Source organism: Anguilla rostrata, chromosome 2, assembly GCF_018555375.3.
Source record: "Anguilla rostrata isolate EN2019 chromosome 2, ASM1855537v3, whole genome shotgun sequence".
Lineage (NCBI taxonomy): Eukaryota > Metazoa > Chordata > Actinopteri > Anguilliformes > Anguillidae > Anguilla > Anguilla rostrata.
The window spans coordinates 32,222,504-32,246,295 of NC_057934.1; the positions used below are offsets into that span (position 1 = coordinate 32,222,504).

At 45.0% G+C, this 23,792-nt stretch overlaps 1 protein-coding gene across 3 annotated transcripts; it reads left to right on the forward strand.

Annotated features, from left to right (window-relative positions):
• Positions 1-529: 529 nt before the first annotated feature.
• Positions 530-23,476, forward strand: map3k14a (mitogen-activated protein kinase kinase kinase 14a). 3 transcript variants are annotated; one of them, XM_064321624.1, is made up of 16 exons: positions 530-698; positions 13,959-14,226; positions 14,676-14,751; positions 14,957-15,176; positions 16,230-16,616; positions 16,848-16,982; positions 17,127-17,256; positions 17,882-18,010; positions 18,662-18,766; positions 19,462-19,625; positions 19,811-19,961; positions 20,119-20,505; positions 20,767-20,864; positions 22,247-22,382; positions 22,477-22,577; positions 22,696-23,476. In XM_064321624.1, the coding sequence occupies exons 1-16, from the start codon at positions 654-656 to the stop codon at positions 22,858-22,860; spliced, it is 2,697 nt and encodes an 898-aa protein (XP_064177694.1). In that variant the 5' UTR covers positions 530-653; the 3' UTR covers positions 22,861-23,476. The 3 variants fall into 3 exon arrangements, with proteins under 3 accessions (XP_064177694.1, XP_064177693.1, XP_064177695.1); XM_064321623.1 differs by having other exon boundaries at positions 533-698; positions 16,227-16,616; XM_064321625.1 differs by lacking the exon at positions 530-698 and adding an exon at positions 8,504-8,680 and having other exon boundaries at positions 16,227-16,616.
• Positions 23,477-23,792: the final 316 nt, after the last annotated feature.

Here is a 23,792-nt window from a genome sequence, read left to right on the forward strand (position 1 = left end):
ATTATAGGCCCACACCTGCTCTTGTTTCTTTCTTTTACGCTGATGTGCTCTTGATTAGATGATAGTCCGAAAAGTGAAATAATTCAAAGTGAATTGGCCTTTGACCTTCAAGATGACCTTTAAATATTGATATTTGGAGCCTTTATCCGATGGCATAGATGCACATTTAATTCATTAAGAAGGTATGTTGCATTATACATCACGGATTTGTATAATTGCCTTACTATGCCTAGTAGAAAGATTCATTGTCACATCTTATGTAAAGATCACAATGCCCTTTCTTTGTGCATACATAACTTAACCCAGAACAAAACACTTATGAGAAAATGTTTCTTCATTCTCGCCCAGATTGAAAACTAGTCCTACGTAGGCATAACTGCCTAATTATTAGTAAATAGCCGATTAATAGGTAGGTTACACTCAGATAAAAAATAACTAATCGATATAACTAATAAATTATAAAAGTAATTTCGCGCCACAAAAACGTTTTACACGACGAAAACGTAGGACAGCTTCACGTATGTGATGTCTGCCTATAAGTAAACTTTCGGTTTTCGTTTGGAATCCATTGTCTACTTACAAGTGAAGCAAGTCCCAGTTTAATGTAAACGTTACGTTGACACTGTACTTTGACTTAACCTGAAGATTTCACCATGTCTGCAGACATTAGAAACATGACTGACCATCACAAAGCTATGGTGAGTTAACTATGCCTACGGTGGATAATGCGTCTTTTTAGAAATGTTTGTGGAAGTCGCAACTGCTAACGTTAAATGTATTTTTATAAAATGGCGGAGGAAGAACAGGAAGTTGTACAGCATGTTGCGCTGACCCTGTATTGCTGCCTAATCGAGGGATTTTAGGTTTGTTTTAACATATTCCTTAGCTTCGTTTAACTTCAGTCTTGTACAGAATTATATCGGAAAAAACGTGCTCATGTAAAATGAGACTTTACAAAAGCTTGTTTTGTTTATTTTCAGAGACCCACATTTTTACATAATATGTCTGAAAATTATGTTCAAAATGTTTTTTCCCCAGTGTTTGTTAACAGATCTAAAAACTTTCCCCTAAAATTGTATGAATTATCAAGGTCCAGAGCACCCGTGGTAAATAAAAATGCTTTGGTTTTTGTCATTTTAGCAGCAAATAGGCTTTCTTGAGGACCAGATGTACACATTATTGTGGTGAAACATTTAAGTTGTCAGGCACATGGTACAAAAAAGAGGAGCTGGTTTCTGCCCGGCTACAGTACTGGACCTGAAAAAAGAACAAACAATGATCACCTCCTGCACTTTGCCTGAGTCTATGTATAGCCAGAGAATAAACAGGTGCTCTGCCCAAACTTGGATGCCCTATCTATCAGCATGTTCAGGGTGCTTGGATGCATAGTGTCTGCATCTCCCTATCATTTAATGTCATTCCGATGTTACTGGACACAAACCCATTAATCCCATTCCTCCAGTGGCATGTCACTGATGGAAACTAGCCAGGGTCTGCTGGCCAGTGTCTGAAGCAGGCAGAGAGGCTTTAAGCAGGCCAGTCCCTGCTGGATGTGCATTAAAGGTCTTTACTCAGGTCTCAAATATGTGGTGAATTTCAGTGGGTGTGGATGATTCAGTCTGTGTGTGCTCAGCTGGAATAAGCCCACATCCCAGTTCCCTTTCAGCAGTGCACTTGTTCAGAGAAGCTCCTTTCTCATGTTAAACACTACCAGTCAATATATTATTCCTTTTGGCAGTTAACTTTTATCCTTTATATTTACTCCCTGGCCTGGCTAAGTTGAACTAAATCACTTCATTCTGCTTCCAGATGCCCACAGTTGCACCCACACCAAGAGTTTTAGTTCATTACCATTTAAGTTTATCCATTGTATATCACAGAATTGTCTTAAGTATCGTATGGGCAAACTAAAAATGACTTTGCAACTCATTGGTGCTGCTGCGCTTTATGTATACCAGCAAAAGGCATTCACTGGCTTGGAAATAATTATGGAACTATGGCATACAAATGAAAAAATTGTTAATGGCTCCAAAGAGAAATTTTCGGTTAAATTATTCTGTGTTGTGCTATGATCACATTGAAACAGTTAAAGTTTCTGCATGCACAGGATGATTGTTTGGTGCAGGACCCTACATGTGGTTTCAGATGTAGGGTCCTGTCCAGAGTTGTTTGTAAGTTTGTAAATTGATCAAAGAGTTAAGCATGGGTAGGCGTAGGCAATGTCATAAAGGCATGCAAGATATCTAGTCTTCAGATGTGTTCGACAGACATGTTTGGAAACCAAAAGGACATAATGGCAGGACTTTTATCAGTACTTTCTTAGGGTAGTTTCAAATAGTTGTCTCCTAAAAATGTATATTTCTGGTATATACTGTTTTCTGTTGCAGAATAGGCAGAATCATTTTCAGTCTGCATACTTTTTTGTGCATATATATCATATTCTTCTTGGGTTGGTCCAAAATTTAATTATTTTTCTTATTTTTCGGTTTGTGTTTTTTATTGTTATTATATTGGTGCAGGTTTTAGGCTATATTTTCTCATGTTCTGTGTTGTTCGATCTTTGAGAGGGGATTTTTCTGAGAAATATAAAGACCTTTTAATTAGTTATGAGTTATAGTTTCTTCAGAGAATTCTGAATCATTGCAGTGCGTAAAAATTTTTTTTTTACATAAAATATAGCTGCTGTCAGCAATGAATGGGCTAAGTACTACAGCTCCCCTCGTGACTAATTCATATTTCATGTGTGTGCCCCTCAGGCCTCATGGAGCATGTGCACCAAGGTTTATGCCAATATAAAAGACATATGGTCACTGCTAACTTGACCACCGTATTCATGGCGAAAAGGATGACTGAGATGGTGCAGCCAGTTATAATTCCCTTCTCAAGCCTGTGCCACTCTGATGTTGTAGAACCAGAAGTAATTCTCATCCGGAAGTTGTTATAATAATCCAGAATGAGGTCATTGATCTTGCTGGGAACATGGTGTCTTGTTATGGACCCGTAAGCGTTGGCGAGGTCCAACCACAGGACCACCAGATCTGCCTTGCCTTCCTTTGCTTATCTTAAGAGCTGCGTGACTGCCCCTGTATGCTCCAAACAGCCAGGTGTTCCAGAGATCCCACCTTTCCGTACCGACGTATCAATGTAATTATTCTTTAGGAGGAACTTTGTCAGCCGTCGGGACAAGATGCTGAGAAATATCTTGCCTTCTATGCTGAGAAGTGAGGTGGTTCTAAACTGCTCGATGTTTTTGGAGTTCTCCTCCTTGGGGATCCAAACACCCTCGGCACACCTCCACTGGTTGGCAACTCTTCCTCTCCGCCAGATCACTCTCAGAATCTTCCACAGTTGCTGGAGGAGTCTCGGACAACGTTTATACACACTGTACGGTACTTTGCTGGGCCCTGGGGCAAAGGCTGATCTTGCTGCCATAACAACTTCCTGGACTTCCTTCCAGCTTGGTTCCTTCATGTCAAACTCAGTTGTTGGGAGTGCTGGGCGTATCAGGGCTTTGTTGTGGCCAAGCTCCTGCTCTCTCGCAGAGTCGCTCAGGGTGTTGCGAAAAAAGGTGTTTACGTCATCCGCTGGGGACTCGAGGCGGCCGCTCCGCTTATCACTAAGCAGCTTCTTGATAAAGACGAAGGGGTTGGCAATGAAAGATGTCCACTTCTTGGCCCTTTCCTTTCCTCGTGTTCTGTGCCACTCTGCTCTGCAAAGAGTTATGAGCTTTTTCCCCAGGATGTCTTGCAGCTCTGTTAGTGGTTGGCGTTCCTCTTCACTGGCCCCCTTGTGCTGATTCTTGAGAGTTCTCAGCTCCTACTGCGATTGTTGTATTTTTGTGGCTCTCCGGTTTTTGTTGTAGAGTTTCTTGTTGTTCCCCGTTTTGACGTGGCTGAATCGCTCAGATACATAGATAACAATGATGGTTGTCATTGCCTGCAACCGTCTGTCAGCGTCACCCTTAGCTGTTGTTTGTAGGATTCCGCACGTCTTCGAACTGCTGCAACTCACTCTTGTTGTTTGCTGGAGGCCATTTGATCCGCTGTCGAACTACTCTGCATGGAGTTGGGGGTACAGGCGCATGGAGGGACTGGGCCCTGTGGGGTGAGTCCTGGCCCTGCTCCTCCTGTGTCTCACCAGGATGTGATTCTGTGCGTTGCACCTGTTTCTCCTTGTCCAGACACTTCATTCTGGCCTGATGGATTTTGAGGTCGCGCAGATTCTTGCACTCTTTGCCACAGATGCATCTTGCGTTCATTGTCATCTTGCCGTTAGCATGGGTCGAAATCCTTGGGTCCGTCCTGTTGGGGATCTCATTATCCCCCCCTCTCGGGATCCCCTGGGGGTATGCTTCAGAAGGTTCACTCGTAGCTTGGATTTGGTTTCTTCCTTGCAGAAGATACAAGTCGGGATGCTAGCCTAACTTTCCCCGGTTGCCGTCTTTTTGTGCTGTCAACTGACTCTCCAGTAGGCACCAAACTATTCTTGGTTGTCATCTGGTCTATTCCCAGCTGTCACTGGTTAACCCAGAAATTCAGGTTGCAAGATACATCTCTCGAATGCTCTGGGAGGCATCATCAGTGATGTTCCTATTAAAGATAATGGCCAAAGACATAATGGCCAAAACTGCAGCTAGATTGGGCAATAACTGTAGGACAGTGGTAACCAACCCTGTTCCTGGAGATCTACCATCCTGTAGGTTTTCATTTCAAACAACAAGATCCCTAGCTGTTGAATGAGGAGTGCTTTGTTAGGGTAGGAATGTAAACCTAGAGAATGGTAGATATTCAGGAACAGGACTGGTTACCACTGCTGTAGGAGATGTCTAAATGGTTTTTTGACTAAATCCAAGATGGCTGAAACATAAAATGGCTGGCACCAAGGGCTTATGATTTCCCAGTTAGGATCGTTTACTGCAGTGGTCCACAAAAAGGTTGGTTGAAATATCTGCTTTTATTGCAGAGTAATCGGTATATAAACATTTTGCCTGGTATAACGCACCCAAGTAATCTAATTTCTTGCAACTTAATGCTCACGCCTTAGGACCCCTGGCAAAGAAGGATACCAAGTTTGGCATCAATACAACAAAACATGGGAGAGATATTGCTCACTTTCTGTTTGGCACCTTCACTATCAAATTTGTTTATTTACAGCAACCATATTGTTTGACTGAGAAACTATGTTTTAATAACATTTGACAAGACCTAAAGAGCATGAGGATAAAAGAATCATGATTCTAGGCCGAATAGCAAAAATATAATATGAAATTTTATCTGTGGGTGGTGCTACAGGGATAGATGAACTGACAACAAACATGGTGTCTGGATACCTTTACCTCTGCCAAATTCCACAAAAATCCACCTAGTGGTTCTATGGGCTGCCATAGATTCCCATGGCAGAACTATAATAGTGAAAATTTGCAACAGTTACAATATGTGCCTACATACCGTTAGGTGATTGGCCCCTAATTATATGCTATTACATACAAAAAAATGACATATAATAATAAAATGAGTTTATCTTAATATTTTGAAATGACCGCCTTATTTTGGAATAAACCTTGCATTGCTTCCTAAAAGTATTGTGTATTTACTGTGGCTATAAGATTCAGGTAGTGCATTGTTAAAAATACAGAGGAAGAAACCCCTTGAGATTGGAAACATTTTATTCTAGTGTTTTTAGTCCAGCGTTCTACTTTCTGCAGTGTTCAGTGTTCACAAAAATGCCTGCACTGGAAGCTATCTTGTGTCTTTTTCCACTAGTTTGTGTAGGTGAACTCATGTTCGTTTATCATAACTCTTGCTGCATGTAATCAGTAATAAAATTATACCCACACTAATTAATGCTAGACAGTATTTTTCAGTTCCTTCTGTTCCTGTTACATGTTCCACAAATGTTTGACTACCTTCAATCACCCTGTAAAACATTAATTAAAAGCATGTTTGGGTGTGTGGCAAACACGCCTGCCACAGGCCACCGAAGTGGCTTTTCTTTGGGGCCCTCCAGCACAGAGACACAGGGAGAAGATGTTCAAACAGTCCACATTTATTCCACGAGGGTTTGGCAAGATGGTATAGCCAAATGAGCAGATGTTAAACCCTGTCATGACAGAGAGCTCCCTGGTGTGGGTGGGGATGGCAGATTTAACCTGTGCGCAGTGATTACCTCACTACGCACAGGTGCAGCCACTCCTGTTCCTGGGTCCAATTAGCCTGGCCAATTATCTAATTCTTCACCAATTATCCAATTGGCCAGGTCTAATTAGCTCGACCCAGGGCAGGTGTGGCTGCTTAAACCAGCCATCTCCACACCACAGGGTGTTATGAAGACTGGACAGGTCTGAGACAGAGGATAAGAGCTTCCTGACCATGCCAGGAGCAGAGCCCCATGGGTGATGTATCATTGGCTATTGCCTGACCAGGGTATGGAGGCTTCTTCTGTGTATCTATGCTGTAGACTGTAGAAGCAGCAGCCAGCTTGAGAGGAGAGGTGTCCATTTCGGTGGTCATTTGAATCGATGGAAGATTTACCAGAAATGGGTTGGGCTTACACGTGCAACTTCAACTCTCCTGCAGTATTGCACCACATTGACTTTTTGTTGTAGATTGACTGATTTGATGCTAGCAGTGATAGACCAGGAACATGATTCACCAGATACTGTGATTGTTTGTTATTCCAGAGAAGTGCTAAAAGGTTTTAAAACCCCAGAAAACAGACAAAGGCACTGTTCATTCAAGCTTATGACAAAGACCAGATGATGGAAATACATGATGTTCATTGAGTTTGAAGTTACTCAAACTCCTCAGGCACAGACTTATCTGCAAACCAGGTTCCACAGAGCCCTTTGAGCAGTGTCCACATTGCGTGCTGATTTGTTTTGTATGAATATGTAACTTTCACATGCATTCAGTAAAAACCGAAAATTTATCTATAATGTAAATTACACGTGTAATTTTGTGTTCGTGGCACAGTGGAGAGCACTGCAAATAAAAGACATGTTTCACCATACTTCTTAATTGCCAAACTATTACAGTATATTGGGAGGAATCCACTGAAATAACTTTTTTATCAGTCCCTGTGACCAGCTGAAGGTGCAATACTAACCTATAAGGTGGTTGTACCCCACAGATAGTAGAAAAGCATCTGCCAAATAAGTGTAACGAAAAAGGTCAAACCTTTATTGAGTGGAGCACAATCTTCCAGAGGCTTAAGTTACAGTGCAGCTAAAAACTTAATGAAGATCTGGAACAGGGGATAGCCTGTTCATCACTGTGACAGATATTTCGGAGATGCTTACAGAGACCAGGACAGTGGCCGCAGTGGCTATTGATGAGGGTAGATATTGATCAGGAGCTTCATAGTACAAGACTAATAATTTATTGACTCTCTATTAGGCAGTTGGGAGGACTCGGAGGTGGAACAATGTCCAAACGCACAGAAAGATCAGCTTGACCCATGAGCCCAAATGAGTAATGGTGTGTAAGATTACTGAGAAAAACAAAAAGGGAAGACAAAGAGGAACAAATCTTAGATGTGAAACAGACAACTGTTTTTTTCTCGACCATAGAATCACCTTTCCAGCACACATGAAAAGAGGAAACAAACAGGACACTTACTGTACTGATACTGTCCTTCACTCTGAGCTGGTGAGGGCAGAAAACAGGCCTGTATCACAGAAGCACATTGGCTGTAATCATCCTGATCCTAATACGTTAGTTGCATTGGGCAGCTTTCCTACACTGAAATAATTGTTTCCTGGAATGAACCTAAAAACTTTCAATTGAAAAAAAAACAAAAAACATAATCGCTATGAATTGCAATAAAAAATTTTGTTTTATCCTTGTTATGTTTAGATAAAACATTACAAATTGTTGTACCACAAACTGATTTAAAAAACGCAATACCACTTTTAGTTACATGTTTGATTAAATGCTGGTACTGTTTGTCAATATGCTGTCAAACTTATAGTGGGACAAAATTAGCTTCAAAAATGTATTTTTATAACTTTTTTAATAATGAAAAACTGCAATACCACTGTTTGTGTAATTTTACGCACACATTAGTGGCGAGTAAGAACCTCTGCACTACAGAATATCACAAATTAAGTAATTAGTGAGTATCTGAAGGGCATGCAGTTGATAACCTCTACAATATTTGCATTATCAGCAGAACACTATCAGGGAAATGTAGGTTTGTTTTGTTTGGTCTCCCTGGTTCCAGATTTGTTATCAGACACCCTCTGCATGTGTGTGTGTGTGTGGGTGGGTGTGGGTGGGTGTGTGTGCGTGGGTGTGCGTGCATGCGCGTGAACATGCGCGTGTGTGTGTGCGCGCGTGTGTATGGGTGTGTAACGGAAAGACAGAATGAAATGCAGAAAAGAAAGATAGCAGAGCCTGCCCCAGCCTGCCTTGCAGGGAGGGAGGGGGAGAGCAGGGAACTGGAGATGGCTTTCCCGTAACTGGCGTGCACCCTCGGCCAATAAGAGAGCCTCTACACGCAGAGATCTTGGCTAAGGGCCAGCAGGATTTAGCAGCACTAGAGAGGTGCAGACTGAGCGCAGAGTCAAAGAGAGAGAGAGGCGGAAGAGCAACAGAGACAAATCTCTAGCGCTGTCTGCAGTTTGAAAAAGTCTCCGAAGGAATACCAAAGAAACGATCACCGGCTATCAAAGCTTGGCTCGGTATGTCAAAGATTTGTGTCTCGGTCTGTTAGCTACCTCTGAGTTCAGGATTTTGTCTCAAAACTGACTTTGAGTGGTGAGTCTGGTTGTTTTTTGGGAGCTGGCGTGGCTTGTAGCAGGAAGTAACAGGCAAGAAAAATAGTTGTACGCCATAATGAGGAGGCGGGCAGGACTGGGTTTTTTAATTGTTGAGAAATGCAAGGTAAACGCTTCATGTAGTGGGGAAAACATACAAAATTCTTTCACGGGGAGCCCGTGCACTGGAGCGGTTTGGTGAGGGCGGCTTAGTGCAGGAGAGGCGCTCGTTATTTTCGCCGCCCCAGGCGAGCAAAGGACAAAGCCAGCGCTACGGAGGAAACGTAAAGCCGCTCACTACTTAGTATAGCTGAAACGTGAAGGTTTCTCGTCACAGCCGCATAAGCGTTCTTGTTAGACCGTTGGATTGCGTTTGTCTCGGGCTTCAAGACCCAAAGACATGGACGAACGCTGATTTGCGTGGCGGTGAACGCGTGACGCGCGTCGAACCGAAATCAAGAGGTGCCGGCGAACCGTGGAAGCCCGCGCTCGCGCGCCAGTCTCGGTTGAGGCGGATCAACCCGGTCAGGATTTGAACAGAGCATGTGCTGCAGGGCCCGGCCCTCCCGCTAGGCCTCCGCGCCGCGCTTCTGCGGGTCCGCTAACCGCTCGGCGGTAGGGGTGTGTTCAGGCGCAACAGTGCGGCTCCTCTGTAGGAGATGGCTGCTCGTGGTCGAGTAGTGTCAGCTCAAAGGGTGTGATTTTTGCAGTGACACAAAAGCAGCAACTCAAGAGATGGTGTGAGATCACTTTGCCTCCCCTCCTCCCAGGTAGACGTGAGAAAGTGCTTTTGACAGTAAAGAGACCGTGCTTGATGTGTGTTTGTTTACAACACATCTCCTGTACACATATTTGTCATAAGTGGGTGTACCTGTCCTCTTGGCAGCCCAAGGAAGTCTCGTTTTGACTCTTCTTATGTCTTGACTTGTCAAACCCAGAGATGCTTGAGTGGGGTGGAGCTTCACTTGTCAGCTGCAAGCACTGAGTGGTCATTTCTGGACTGCAGTTGCACAAAAGGCATCATCATCAGCTGAACTTGAGGATGACATTGACCAGTGAATGTTTTTACCTGTGCTGCACGCTCATTCTCTTTCTATTTCCACACATAGCCAATGTTCTATGGAATGATGTCACATCTGTAGTAGTATAAAGCCATTGGAACCATTATTATTTAACCATAATTGTTATTGCTATCAGTGACCTGTATCAAGAAGCAGAGTTAGCCTGAAGATTGCACTGAGTAAAAAATCGCACTTACTCAATGCAGTTATCCAACTAACTCAGTAATCCTGCTCTGTGATACAGGCCCCAGGTATTTAAGAATTTTGCGTTGATTTCTGTGGAATAAACATGCCAGTTCAGTCGGTGTTTAATTAACTTATATTAGAAAGGTTGCAAAGCCAAGCTTACAAAAAGATGTCTTGGTGTATACGGGGTATATCAAGACTGATTAAGAGTACAGCACATATAAGAGGAAAGTAAATCAGGGCTACCTCTCTTTTTTTTGAGTGGGAGTAAATTTGCGCCTTCGGTGTGTTTAATGTCACATTGTAATGTGACACCCAGGTTGCCGTTTGGTCAGTTGGTACGCAGTCTGACCTGACATGACACTGACATGATATTGAAGGAACATGACTGGAAAACATTACAGATGAGCCTCAGACATGGCTTTTTGGACCAATAATTTCAGGTTATTTGGAATTTTGTGCATTTAGGCACTTGTACATCAAGCTCAGTGTAGTTGTAATTGCCTTGATCATGTTTCTGTAAAACTGAATATTTAACGTGGTTTTATTACTTAAGAAAGTGTAAACATGATGTTATATACTGCATTTGATTTATTCACCATATAAATTAAATGCAGTAAGCAAAGTGCATCATTATCATTCGTAAAAGTTTATTTGTAAATGTCAAAAAACTAATTTTATGAAAACAAGCCAGGAAGTTTCACACTAGTCATTTATGGTATTTTAACACACCCTGCAAGTCAGATAGAGGGGTAAAGAGAGGCACCCTTATGGTGTTTGCTGGGGGCTAGATCACCCGGTCAATCTCAGTCATTCAGGATTGTTGTGGTGGGTGTGAGCCGGCTGTGTCAAGATGGTGGGCGTTTGGTGGAGAGACTTTGACAGCTGGGAAGGCCCACAGAATGCATTTTTCACTCCGCCCGCCAGGTCCCCGCTGGCTATTTATACACCCCAATCCAGGATCACTAACAGCCTCGGCTCACTCACACCCCGGCCTCAATCAGATGCGTGCACACCTACGCATGGCTTAAGCGATCCGGCCGGAATTGCTAATAATATTCCGTGATTAATTCCGATCGTCGCGTTTATTCCCACTGTGAGCCGAGGGAAGGCCCGTTTGCCGGTACCAGCACAGTGGGGTACTCCTGTTGTATTTAACAGCGGTTCTGGGGCTGGAGCCAGAAAGATCAATGGCGTAGATTACCGAAGGCCGACAGCAGATGGACTGATGCAACACGCAGCAACCCCGGCACCGCCGCGGAGCCGCGCTACGCGCTGAAAGATGGCTCTGGAGGCTCTGCCTCCGCAGGGGGGAAGGAAAGGGCAGGGCGTACTGCAGTGCTGTATAAGCACTGCGACAGCGCTGTGTGTTTAACATGCTAGAGTAATGAGGCCGTACAGTGAGAACAGCTCCCAGTTATCTAAATGAACTGCCCCAGGAAACTGGCTAAAATGCTGCCTATTTTGGTAAACTGTTTGATACTCATTGCAATTATGCTTGAAGTATTACCCACACAAAGATGTGTTGCAATTGTCTCTAAACCTATGTGAAGTTTTATCTGCTATAGCTGGAAATGTTTGGCAGTAAATGTGTTGCTTTATTTTATCAGTTTATTGTGTTTTCATAAGCTCTGAGAAAGAGCTCTGTTTATGTAAACATTCATTCTGGTGCCCTCCAAAATTATTGCCACCCTTGATGAAGATGAGCATAAAAGGGCTGTGTAAAATAAACAGCACAGGTAATTTGGTAGCCTAAATCTTATGCAAAAAGGTTAATTATATTATTTAATTGTAAAAAAAAACAAAAACATTTTGACAAGAACTTTTAGGGTTTATTTCCCATAAAGATACGTACCTTCCTTCGCAAGGATAACACTACTGAGTGAATGGTGTCTTATGATATTGGTGAAAGAACAGCGGGGGTCTTACTTCATACAGAATCTTTTCAGATTTTTCAGAATTTCCAAAGATTTTTCAGCCCTGTTCAATTCTAGCCACACATTTTCGGTCAGTTCAAGTCTGGAGACTAACATGGCAAAATCTACATATTCAAAACAAAGATGGACCAGTGGATTAACAAACCTAAAATTACTGACAGATTTCTGAAAAAAAGCTGTGTCTATATAATTAGATTTGCAATGGCTAGGCTATACATCAGATTTGTCCATTGACTTAGCCACCTGTGTGTGTATAATGTTTAAGATGCACATGCCTCATTTAGGAAAGCTTCCAGTAACCAGTTCATCGTGATAATTCTTCGCTAACTTGTGAAGAAAAAAAATGGTTTCCTTGCTTTAAGTTTGCTTTAATGCTTTAATTGCATCTCTGCTGAAATAGGAAAATAAACCAAAACGGAAGTTTCATCAGATTAATTGAAACGATTCAGTGCTTATCATTCAAAGTTATGGTAAGAAATAGAATTACGGGAATTTTATCTGCTTTTTTACTTCCACATACTTGTAGAAGAATATTTAAACAATCTTTTGCTTGTTGTTTAAATATTTATTGATGAATTGCATGGCTACAGCTGGTTTAGTACCGACGTGTTAGTGATAATGTGATGTCCGGGATCGTCAAAGATTTAAATGCATATGCACAACAGCCTAAAATGTGCTTGTTTCAACTTTCTGCTCTTTGCTGCAGTCAACCTAATAAATGTTTAATTACAAACATTGTAATGTGAGCACAATCCATTAATTATTTGTTTGTGGCTTATATTTAAAGCAGGCCTTGTGCAGACAAGCCCTGGTGACCGTATAATAGCCAAGGGATAAAAGCTGCTATGCTTGTGATAACTGGAATAAGGTCATGACTGAATAGCTTTTCCTGGCCAGAATATAGCTCTCTCCCTGCCAAATTCAATAATGGGAGTTAATGAACAGGAAGGCGAACATACTATGGACCAGACCATTCCAAAATAGCACAGGGCTACAAGGTGTGGCTCAGTTACTCGACTCCACCGCTGTTCTTTTTCTCGCTGTTAATCTGAACGATCTCTGCTTCCTCATTGTGCCTGCCTCACATACCTTCTTGGTAGTTTCGACTGATACTTCACGAACGGCCGCTGGTTGCATTGCCATGCTGCATTGCCGTGCAGTTTTCATTAGCTGTCATATCGAGCTGATTTGTGTTTGTCGATGCCCCGGGGCTTTGAAGTGGTGTTTTGAAGGGTCGGTCTCAAACCGTCCACCCACGGTGAGTGACTAAGCATTCCCAGGAAATAAGGTGCTCACCCTGGCAGAACTTCTCATTTGCCACACAGTGAGGGCCTGTGTGGTGCTCAGAGCTGATGAGACATAGTTCCACTGTATTTTGACATTATTAATTTATGTTGCACTTGCCTAAAGGCCCTCGCCACCACAAGCCGTTCTGTCTTGCCGTTTACAATGCGGTCTGTAAATGGAATGGTGTAGCCATCTGGAAACAATGGCTCAACTGTCAAGTCTAGCGCAGCAGCTGTTAATAAAAGCTATATCTGCACTTAGTAGCTCGTAGTCAAGGGTGTTAATTTCGCCATTGCTCAATCAGCGGAAGGCAGTACTTGCACACGTTGAACTTTTACAGCATTTACAGCCGTACTTCTGTTCAATGTTCACACCTATGGCTGCGCACAGCCTGTGAATTGCCCGTGAATATCCAAGCGAGTTACGCCAAACGACCAGACCTGGGTCAAATATGTATTTGTTTTGGATTTCTGTGCTCTATTGATCTTGCCTGGTGTAATTGAGCCTGCCAATATGACCAGAAGGCGGGGTTTGCACTTTTTGAGAGTATTTCATTGGTTCCAATACACCGGACAAGATCAGTAAAGCATAGAAAATTATTTGAATCCAAAACAAATACGTATTTGACCCAGTTCTGCAAATGACTTTGAATGGCAATAACGGGCAGCGGCACTGAAACGGACACGCAGTTTGAAAAGGAGCTCACCGGGGGGGGCGCCGGGTTTCTTTCAGCTGTGCAGGGCTACGGAGGAACGAGGGATGGCCGTGCACAGGATGTTCAACTCCACCACCCCGTTCAAGGAGCTGAAGGGCGGCTCGGAGGTGGGGTGCGCGTACCCGCGGGAGGAGGCCAGCGCCGAGGGGACGGGGGGCAAGCAGAACCTGCGAGTGGGGAAGACGCTCCTGGACGTGCTCCTGACGCGCGGCTCCGCCAAGCAGGTGGGCGCCGGGGACCAGGAGACGGAGAAGCAGCGCGTGTCCATCATCGCCCAGGCAGAGTGTAAGTGGGGCGGAGGGACATGAACTGGAGGGACAAGAATGGGACAATGAATAGGGAAGGGGATGATTATTGGGGATGGGATATTTAATGGGGAAGGGGATAATCAATGGGAAAGGGAGTAATCAATGGGGAAGGGGATAATCAGTAGGGAAGGGGGTGATTCATGGGGAAGTGGTCTGTACGTTCAGTAAGAACAGACTGAACTAGTTTGCTTTCATAACATTTTTAAAACAGTGCCCCTTTAATTCTGTATAGCGCATGTACAAAAATGCTTCAGAAACGCAGAGGGACGAGGCTGGAGGGACATTGCGGTCGCAGGAAACTGAATCGTGATCTGTTCATAAAAAAGAAAATAGCAAAAGAAAATGGACGTTAGAATGATGGGAGGGCCGAGCTGTGGCTGCCAGGGAAATGCAGTGTTTAAGGCATGCCGTATCTGCACCTTTCAGGTGAAGGACCCCAGGAGTTCACCCCCACCAGGACAGAGCACAGCTTCATAAGATCTGACTTCACTAACAAATACAGGTATCGTTTCACTGTCCTCCTTTTTGCCCATAAGAGAAGCTTAGTCTCAGAACAAATTCACCAGAGGAGGGGACGGGTCAATTTCCCATATTTTTAACCCAATCAGATTGTATTGTACAGGTACTATGAATGTGAATGAATGAATGTTCCCCTGTCAGAACTCATTGACTTGAAGGCATTCTGATCATGGCTTCCACTTTTGTAGGCCCTCTGTGGAGCACCATGGCGTGCGCAACAACGTGGCTTGCCCAGCGGCCCAGGAGGAGGACCGCCCGGCACCTGTGAGCCCCCAAACAAAGAAGAGGCGCAGGAGGCAGAGGCGGAGAAGGCATAAGGAGAAAGAGCGGGAGGGAGAGAGGGAGAGGACGCCATCGGGGGTGCCAGAGCAGGAGAGCAGCAGCTCCTACAGCCTTGAGCATGGCCAGGTAAAATCAACGTCCCAGTGGCGAGTTGGATCAACTTCAGGACCAGAGGTCTGCAACCAAGCAACATCTCAAGCACTCATTAAGCCATTGAAACTCTAAACTGGGGAAAGAGGACTTAATTCGTTCAGTCAAGACAATGAATAGACAGATTATCTGGTTAACTGACCTGTGAATATCAGGCCCTTCTCTAGGACTGTTGTTGAGTAGCTACTCCACTTATCACAACATTTCTGTGAGTCTTCCTATGCCAGGAGCTCCTTAGCAGCTTCTCCATTAGCATTAACCAGTATTCCCTCAACTGCAATCATTTTCCATGACAAAATGAGGCATTCCACTCTGAATGCCTTCCCCCCTCCCACTAAGGATATCATAAGCCAGTGACCTCTGTGTAGATTTATATTTTAATTTTTAATATGAGAACCCCTGACAATCAAAGTAAAATAGATATGACCATCAAATTTGATCCAAATTTTGAAATCTAATCTTAGATTTTTGTCATGAGACGGTATCTGCCTGTGGTGATGACCTTTATGCCACTGCCTAGCTAGGTTTAGTTCCCAAACACCCTTGCTGGGAAGGGGCCTTGTTCTATGCCTGTGGTTTACATGATGGTGAAACACAAGAGCCTGGGACAACAATGTCTGCTCCACAGGAAGGGAAGTGAAACTGCTGACACTTGGTGCCGTTGAGCACCATCTGCCAGCCCGATAATTACTGTACCCAGCTGGCTTTATGCCAGGTTTGGCATGTGTGTGTGTATTGTATTCTTAAGATATTTCACACTTCTCAAAACTACAAAAAGAGACCTTTGTTTCCACAATATGATTCATGGTTAATTCCTTGGCTTATACTGTCACTTACAATTGTCTTCCGCAACTAAGGAAGGGATTCAGAACGTTCAAACAATATTTAGCCTTGTTTTAACTGCTATCGCCATCCTAATCCAAACAAATGACGTGTGTAACTACAGGTGTTCTTTGGAGAAGATGAAAGAGCCGGTTCCCTCATTTCCTTAAAGACTCAGTGGTTCTTGTTGTGTCCTCCCACCAGAAGGTGGTGCTAGAGTGCACCGGCAGCAGCTACAACTTCAGTGACGTCCAGAACTTGGGGGTGCAGGAGACAGAGTCGCCTGGGTCGGTGGAGCGGGGGTTACGGCCACCCCGCTGCGATGAGCTCCCTCTGGGCTTCCCCGCACACACGCCACTGTCCTGGGGGAGCCCTGGGCTCTGCGGCAGCCTCTCCCTGTGCAGCCAGGAGAGCGGGTCCGACTCCCAGCTCAGCAGCCTGGAGGGGTGCGAGCTGGCGGTGCAGGCGCTGAGGGGCTCCGTCAGTCAAGAGGAGCGCTGCTTCGCTGGCCCGCTCTGCAAAGCCCTGGAAACAGAGAAAGAGAGGAAGGGCGACTCCTACGTCAACGAGGGCATCCTTTGGCACCCTGAGGAGGTACGAGACGAGAACACAGAGAAATCGGGAATCCGCATAATGTTCTGTTCCGTCCATCCGTAGTTTTTTCTCTTATGCTTATGTTCTTTTTCATACTTGGTTCTTCTTTGCCTACTTTTGCACATCAGTCTATCTGAATATTTATCCATCCACTGTCCCTGGCCATAGGGCTTTTTAAATTCTTGTTAATCCCGGGTGGGTAGTTCTGTTAACCCCTGGTTTGTATTTCAGAAACTCCAGCCCCAGGATTTTGAGTACAGGGAGGGGCAAGAGTACACCCGGCTCAATCCCATCCAGAATGGATCATTCGGGGACGTTTACCGCGTGCGCGACAACAGTACCGGATTCACATGTGCCGCCAAAAAGGTAGCGCCGGACTCTTCCCCCGTACCGCACACTTAATATGCAAGCCCCATCATTCGCTAGTACAGTTCTTTTCCGATTGCATGGGCACAACATTCAAGGCACGGACTTAAAACGGCTTGGTCGTTTATCATTCTGTGCACGCAGATACCCTTGAACTTGTTCAAGAGCGAGGAGGTGGGCTCGTGGAGTGCCCTGAAATCCCCTCGGGTTGTGGAACTCTTCGGGGCCGTCCGAGAGGGCCCAAACGTCATCCTCTTCATGGATCTCAAATCAGGTTAGTACCCCCTCCTTCACCCCTCACAGACAGACTGAGACACCTTTACTGTGTAAAGGACCCTCAAGGAAGATCCATTCTCCAGCATTCCCTAGTAGTGCAAGGTGACCTCCCCTGGTGATGTAGCTCCCTGGCTTCAGACTGTGGGAGTCAGAGCTCATGCAGTAGCGGTAGGTAGTGTATTTGCAGCTATGTCAGATCATAAAGATGACATCATTCCATGCAAGTTATTCACACCCCTGCCCTCCATAAGGTTCAGTCAAGTCAGGCAACATCAAGATAGAAAACTCACACACAACTGAAAATGAATATACATCCATTAGAAAAAGGTTTAAAACGCCAAGCTAACAAAAAGTTTCAAGTATGGCACATGTATTGAGTCCATTTGGACCATCGCATGCTTCAGCTTCAGACCAACCTATACAAATTCATGCATCATAATTCATACATGGCACTGACATGGGTCTTGGTGGGTGATGTCATTCCTATAGCAATTGTTAGCCTAGGACAGCCTATACTAGAGTGCAGATGTTATGTCATTGGATAAGATGTTACACCTGGTCACTGCCCAGAGGCTGTGCAGTTTGGGCAGCCTCTTACATCCCGGCCCCTTCTGCGTCCCCAGGTTCCCTTGGCGGGCTGCTGAGAAAGCGGGGCCGGCTGCCGGAGGACCTGTCTCTGGGCTACCTCTGCCAGGTTCTGGAAGCGCTGAAGTACCTCCACAGCCGACGAGTCCTGCACATGGACGTCAAAGGTGAACGTGAGACGCTGGAAACCTCGCACGCGCGGAAACACGGAACGAGCGAGCTGCTGTTGTTGTTACAGAACTGGGCTTTTTGCGGGGTCGAAAGTCGGCAGAGATTCAGTGATACATATGAAAAGAAGGACCGAAAAAAAGGTCTAAATTAAGAAGAAACGTTTGGGTGTTGTTTTCTTTCACCCCCCTTCGTTGCTCTTGTGTGAATTCACAGATTTCACCCCCTTCGTTGCTCTTGTGTGAATTCACAGAATTCTTGACGCTTGTTGATCTCTTGACACTTTCTGTGGTGTAAAAAGAGCCGAGAGAAGCGGGGGAATTTCCAGTCACATGACCCATGAGTCACGCTGATAAAAAAAAAAGAGAACAGCAGGGTTTTCTCTGGTAAAGAGGAGCGGGATCTGCATTAAATCTATTTTCAGTCTGCCACCTAGTGGAGAAAAGGTAGTGCAGGTGAATAGGCTGTTAATGCTGCTCATTGATGGTACATTCTGCCCCAGTGACTAAATGAATCAAAATAAAAAAAATTTCACATCGTACTGCTAATCATTATTAATTTTTTTATATATTGTGAAGTAGCATTTCCGTAGATGTCTTGCGAGAGTGCAGATACGTTTTGTGTGACGTTGGGCTTGTCTCTGTCTGCAGCGGACAATGTGCTACTTTCAGACGATGGGAAGGACACATTTCTCTGTGATTTTGGACACTCTGAGAGGCTGGACCTAAATGGGCAGAGCACCAAAGTCTACGGAGGTAAAGCTGCTCTACACAGTACCACAACCACAATTATTATCGACTGAAGATTTTTAGATACTCAGATTGTAAAATAGATGTACAGAGCTCTGCAAAGAAGCAGCACTTCTACTGTACCAGTACAGTTTGGGTCTGATAATAATGGTGTGTTTTACAGACACCAGATGCAGAAAATTTGTGATTTGGGTTAAATCGACATTCTGTGACCACCAGGAGATGACTATCTGACTTTCTGTATGTGTGTTTGTGTTTTAAGAGGGTTACCTCACCTCCTGTACGTGCACATGTATCCGAATCAGCCTGCTAACTACTGTGACATCAAAATATGTCTACAAGGCATACTGCGTACTGATTAGTGTGTAAGATTTAGTATGCAATGGGCAGTATGCTAAAAATATCCTCCATATTCTTTTCCAACCGTACTGGAAGCGTCAAAGATGTCCCACCCTTGCGTGGCCATGCTCACATGTTGTTATTATTGAAGGAAAATGGCCGCAAAGCTGCGCTTTGTTTTTAAAGTGAAGCTGTACATCATATTTATTTGGTTGTTTTTTGAAAACTTGACTTATATAACAACTTTCTAATCCAGTGTACTCAACAACTATACTCACTAGTAGGCAAGTGCGTTGATTCGGACACGGCCTGTGTTTTAAGAGAGGGTGACCTCACTTCTTGTATGTGTGACTGTGTTGCAGGAGAAGGGTTCCAGGGCACAGAGACCCACATGGCTCCAGAGGTCGTGAAAGGAGAACGCCATTGTGACAAGGCAGATGTGTGGAGCAGCTGCTGCATGTTACTGCACATGCGAAATGGATGCCACCCTTGGACCCGCAACTACTCCCATCCCCTGTGCCTCAAGGTCGGTTTCCACTGACACTCAGGGCACCATGGAAAATGTAGTCATTGTGTCACAGGCACCACACCTGCAGATCTCACTCTTACATTGAATATACATATGTGGCTATTGGTCGAACCTCTGCTGGTATAAAATTGAGAGTTTGTAATGTGTGATGTGAATTTAAATTTGTTTTGTTTTTTTCATAGATTGCCAATGAGCCCCCACCTCTAAATGAGATCCCTTCCAACAGTCACCGCTGCACTGTGGACATATTCATCATGGGACTGCAGAAGGATCCAAATAAAAGATCGTCAGCCGCTGAACTTCAGGAGAAAGCCATTAAAGCTCTGAAAGAGGGTGAGAGTAGATTGTAGATGTTTCAGAATCATACAAATACATTTCTGAACCAAAAACACCCTGTAGATATAATGCCGTTTGTCATTACCCTTTACACCAGTGCTTCTCAGGGCCGTGCAATCATGTGACCCCGTTGTGCATTTGTGTGTGACCGCAGTGGGCGGGCTCACCAGCCCCGTGACAGGGACCTATCAGGAGCCAGCGAGCGCCAGGTCTGTGAACAGGCCCGCCGTGAGGTCCAGGTCCATCCCCTCACTCCCCGCAACAACCAGCCCCGCCCCCTCCCCCGAGGAGAAACCAGAGCAGAGGCTGCTGTGGGTGAGCCCCTGGAGAGAGAACGCCCACAACGAGGAGCACGAGGAAGAGGAGGAGTATGGGGAAAACGAGGAGACCGGGGACGAGGAGGAAGCCGACACGGAGTGGGAGCCCTCCTTGCCCGAGTGCCTTCGCCCTCTCTCAGCCCGCCACTCCAGACCTGAAAAGTGGGAGCAAGTGGACAGCGCCTCCACAGTGTCAGAGCAGGAGCTGAGGAAGCTGAATAGAGGTTCGTCAGCTTTAGATTCTGTAGCAACTTCTTCCCTGTAACAGAGAAGATTGCATACTGACACACATCATCTGGGGCCGAGTAGGGAACTATATTTAGTCTCATGTTTTTTCACTTCCCCAGGGATACAGCGTAAGGGGTTTCTGTGCTGCGGCCCTCATAGCAGGCTGTTGGAAGCAAAGTTATCTGTATGAATGCCAGCGTGCGTTAGCTGTGATGTGGCGTGGCTTTGACCTTGCTGTGACCGTGTTTTCTCTTCAGACTTAATCCTGGATAGCCTCTCCCAGCCACACTCCCCTGAGATGCTCCTGTCCTGTCTGAGCAACGACTGCCCCGACCAGAGAGACCCTGTGGACAAGGTGAGTCAGCCAACACGAACATGTGGTGTAACATGCCCTATAATGCCTACTGTTAAGTTCTACTGTTAAATTTCCGGTTGTCGCCATCAAAGGAAAGGTACGTGCTACAATGAAACATTTATCAATGAACAACCTCATTACAACATCACAAATGCGGAAAGGTACCAAAAATATATGTGTATTCATCTTTTCGACAAAGAATCGTTTCAGTGAGAGAATTGGAAACATTATACTAGAGGACTGAATGCTAGTATTTAGCAAAATCTGGTTAACAGTTCTGTCAGAAAACCTCAGTCAATAAATGACTGGAGTTAGAGTCCAGGACAGTTTAGTTTCTTGCCAGCCATCTAAATGTTTTACACCTGCTCAGCAAGTACAGCAAGCTATAATACAGATACATCACAGTGCAATGCAAAAAGGAGAAAAAAGACTCATAGTGGATTGCAAGACAAACGGTTTTTAGTGTAATAAATAGCGTTAAGTGTAGTTTTATATCCAATAAGATCAATATAAAGCCCACTGACTTCACACATTTTAGTCATCTGTGCTGGTTTTTTTTTTTCCCAGAGTACTTGAATTACTCACATAGCCCCATTAGTCACTTTCAGGAAATCTTGTTGATCTTTTGCCTTATAAGTCAAATAAAATAATCAATAAATAAATCTAAAATAAATATGTGTAGCTTTCAGCGGGTGCATTTATATGGGTACAACAGAGCACCTAAGTTGACATAACAGGATGTGACAAAGCCTATACTAGACAGTTATGGGACAATATAAAATAGCATCTGCTGTCAATGAAAAGAACTGAAAAGCAAAAACCTTCATTAAAGTATTTTCTATTTGGTGGTACAGTTTGACAATTTAGATTGAAAGAAAATGGATATCCGCACACTGGATTACAGCTCTCAATATTTTATTGACTAAAAAAGCAAAGCAACGTTTCAACCCAACAGGGTCTTCATCAGGAAAAAGACCGGTCATTTCAGTCATTTGCCTGATGAAGACCCTGTTGGGTTGAAACGTTGCTTTGCTTTTTTAGTCAATAAAGTATTGGGAACTCTAATCCAGTGTGCGGACATTCTTTTTCTTTCAATCTTCACAGGTACTTTTATCCTGCACCTGGCCAAATACTGGTTGGATGTGCACACAGCTACTTTACTGTACAGTTTGACAATTTATAGTACATTACATGTTTTTATTATTATGCTCTGTGAGATGTTGCACATCATTGTAGAATTGTAGCAACAACACTTTTTCCTTGATACTGTACGAGACTGTTATGTTTTGAAAGCATAAGTTCGTAGAGTACTGTGCATGCCAAACACCCTGTAGATACTATCCTCCTCACACATTTCCATCTCCTTGACCCCCTTCACACAGGACTCGCGCTGGTCCATCAGCATGCGAGATGACCTCAGCTCCGGCGTCTTCTCTTACAACAGCCAGACGGACGGGCAGATCTTCAGCGTGGACTACCTGCTGCCCGTCCACCACGCCCCTTCCCGCTGCTTCGAGGGTGGGTGGCACGAGCGGACCTGAACCTCGTCTTTCCTCCCCGTGGCACGCTGGTGGCATTCACCTCTCCCTTTCTCCCTCTCTCTGTGGGCCAGGGGTGGACGTGTGGATCGAGAGCTTCGACGGCCAGTGCCTGAGGATCCGCGAGAGGTCCAAGGTGAAGCTGGGGCACGTGGCCGTGGGGATCAGCGAGCAGGTGAGAGAGCAGGCCCGTAGGCCTCCGACGAGCGATGCTCGGCCGAGGTCGGGCAGGAACCGCGTCTCACCTTGCCCCTGCCTCCCCCCTCCCCCCCGTGTGTGTGTCTCCCGCGCAGATTTCGGAGACGGCCTTCAGCCTGGAGGCGCTGGACGGGCAGCCGGTGTCCCACGACGAGGAGGTGCAGGACCAGGGCGCCTTCCTCCGCTGCACCCCCGCCCCGGATGGCAGCCCCTGCTGGCGATGGAGGGTCAGAGAGGGGCGGCTGGAGGTGCGCGCCTGACCCGACCGTCCATCGGCGCGCTCCACCCAGTCGGCTGCTGTCAGTCCATGTGCTGTTGTCTGGAGGCGTGTCCTGCCTTTTAAAATGTTAGCCTATCTCACTGTCACATTTCTCCACAGCAGTCTTATTGGCTATTGAGCCTTCAATGAACGTATTTGAACCTCTCTACCTCCTGAGGTACGGTTCTGATTTTTAACTGTAAGTGAACTTAAAATACCTGTGAAATGCCTTAGAACATGCATGTCTGTGGACAGGTGACATGAGTGGGACAGGCAGGGGAGGGGAGAAGGGGAAGAGAGACAGGCACAGGCAGCCATCTTGTGCTTCACTACGGTACAGCTGATGAGGGTGATGTCGCGGGCCTTGTGGTAAAGTGAAAAATCAAGGGACTTGGCGATTCTCCTGGTCAGCTCCAGGTGTGAGAATGAGTTGGGCCTCCCGTTTCTCCTCCCTCTCTCTCCAGCCTGCTCTGCCACACAAAATGTACTCCTCCTGAGCCAGCTCAGTGCCACCATCTTCAGAATAACCACTGTCATTATACAGCCATTAGGGACTCTGTTGAATTCACTATGTACAAGCATTCGTTGTGTTACTGCATTAAAATATTAGCACAATACTGTTCTGTGTTTTATTAGCATTGCCTGTCAAGGAAATGGCTGCTGTGCAGCATAGCTCTTTGTCTGGAAGTATTTCACAATATTGTGTTTGCTGAGAGCTATTTCTCGGCTAGAATGCTACATGAATACTTTACATACACATAGTGTTGAGTTTTGTACAAGACATTGCAGTAGGGTCACAGGCTATCAAGTAGGGATGGGCAAAACTCGGAAAATCGGTTATATCCAATTCCCATTGTGAATGCACAATTGTCTGTAACAGCAGCTGCGGTCATGCATGAACCCCCCCACAGTCAAATCTGCAGAGTATAGACT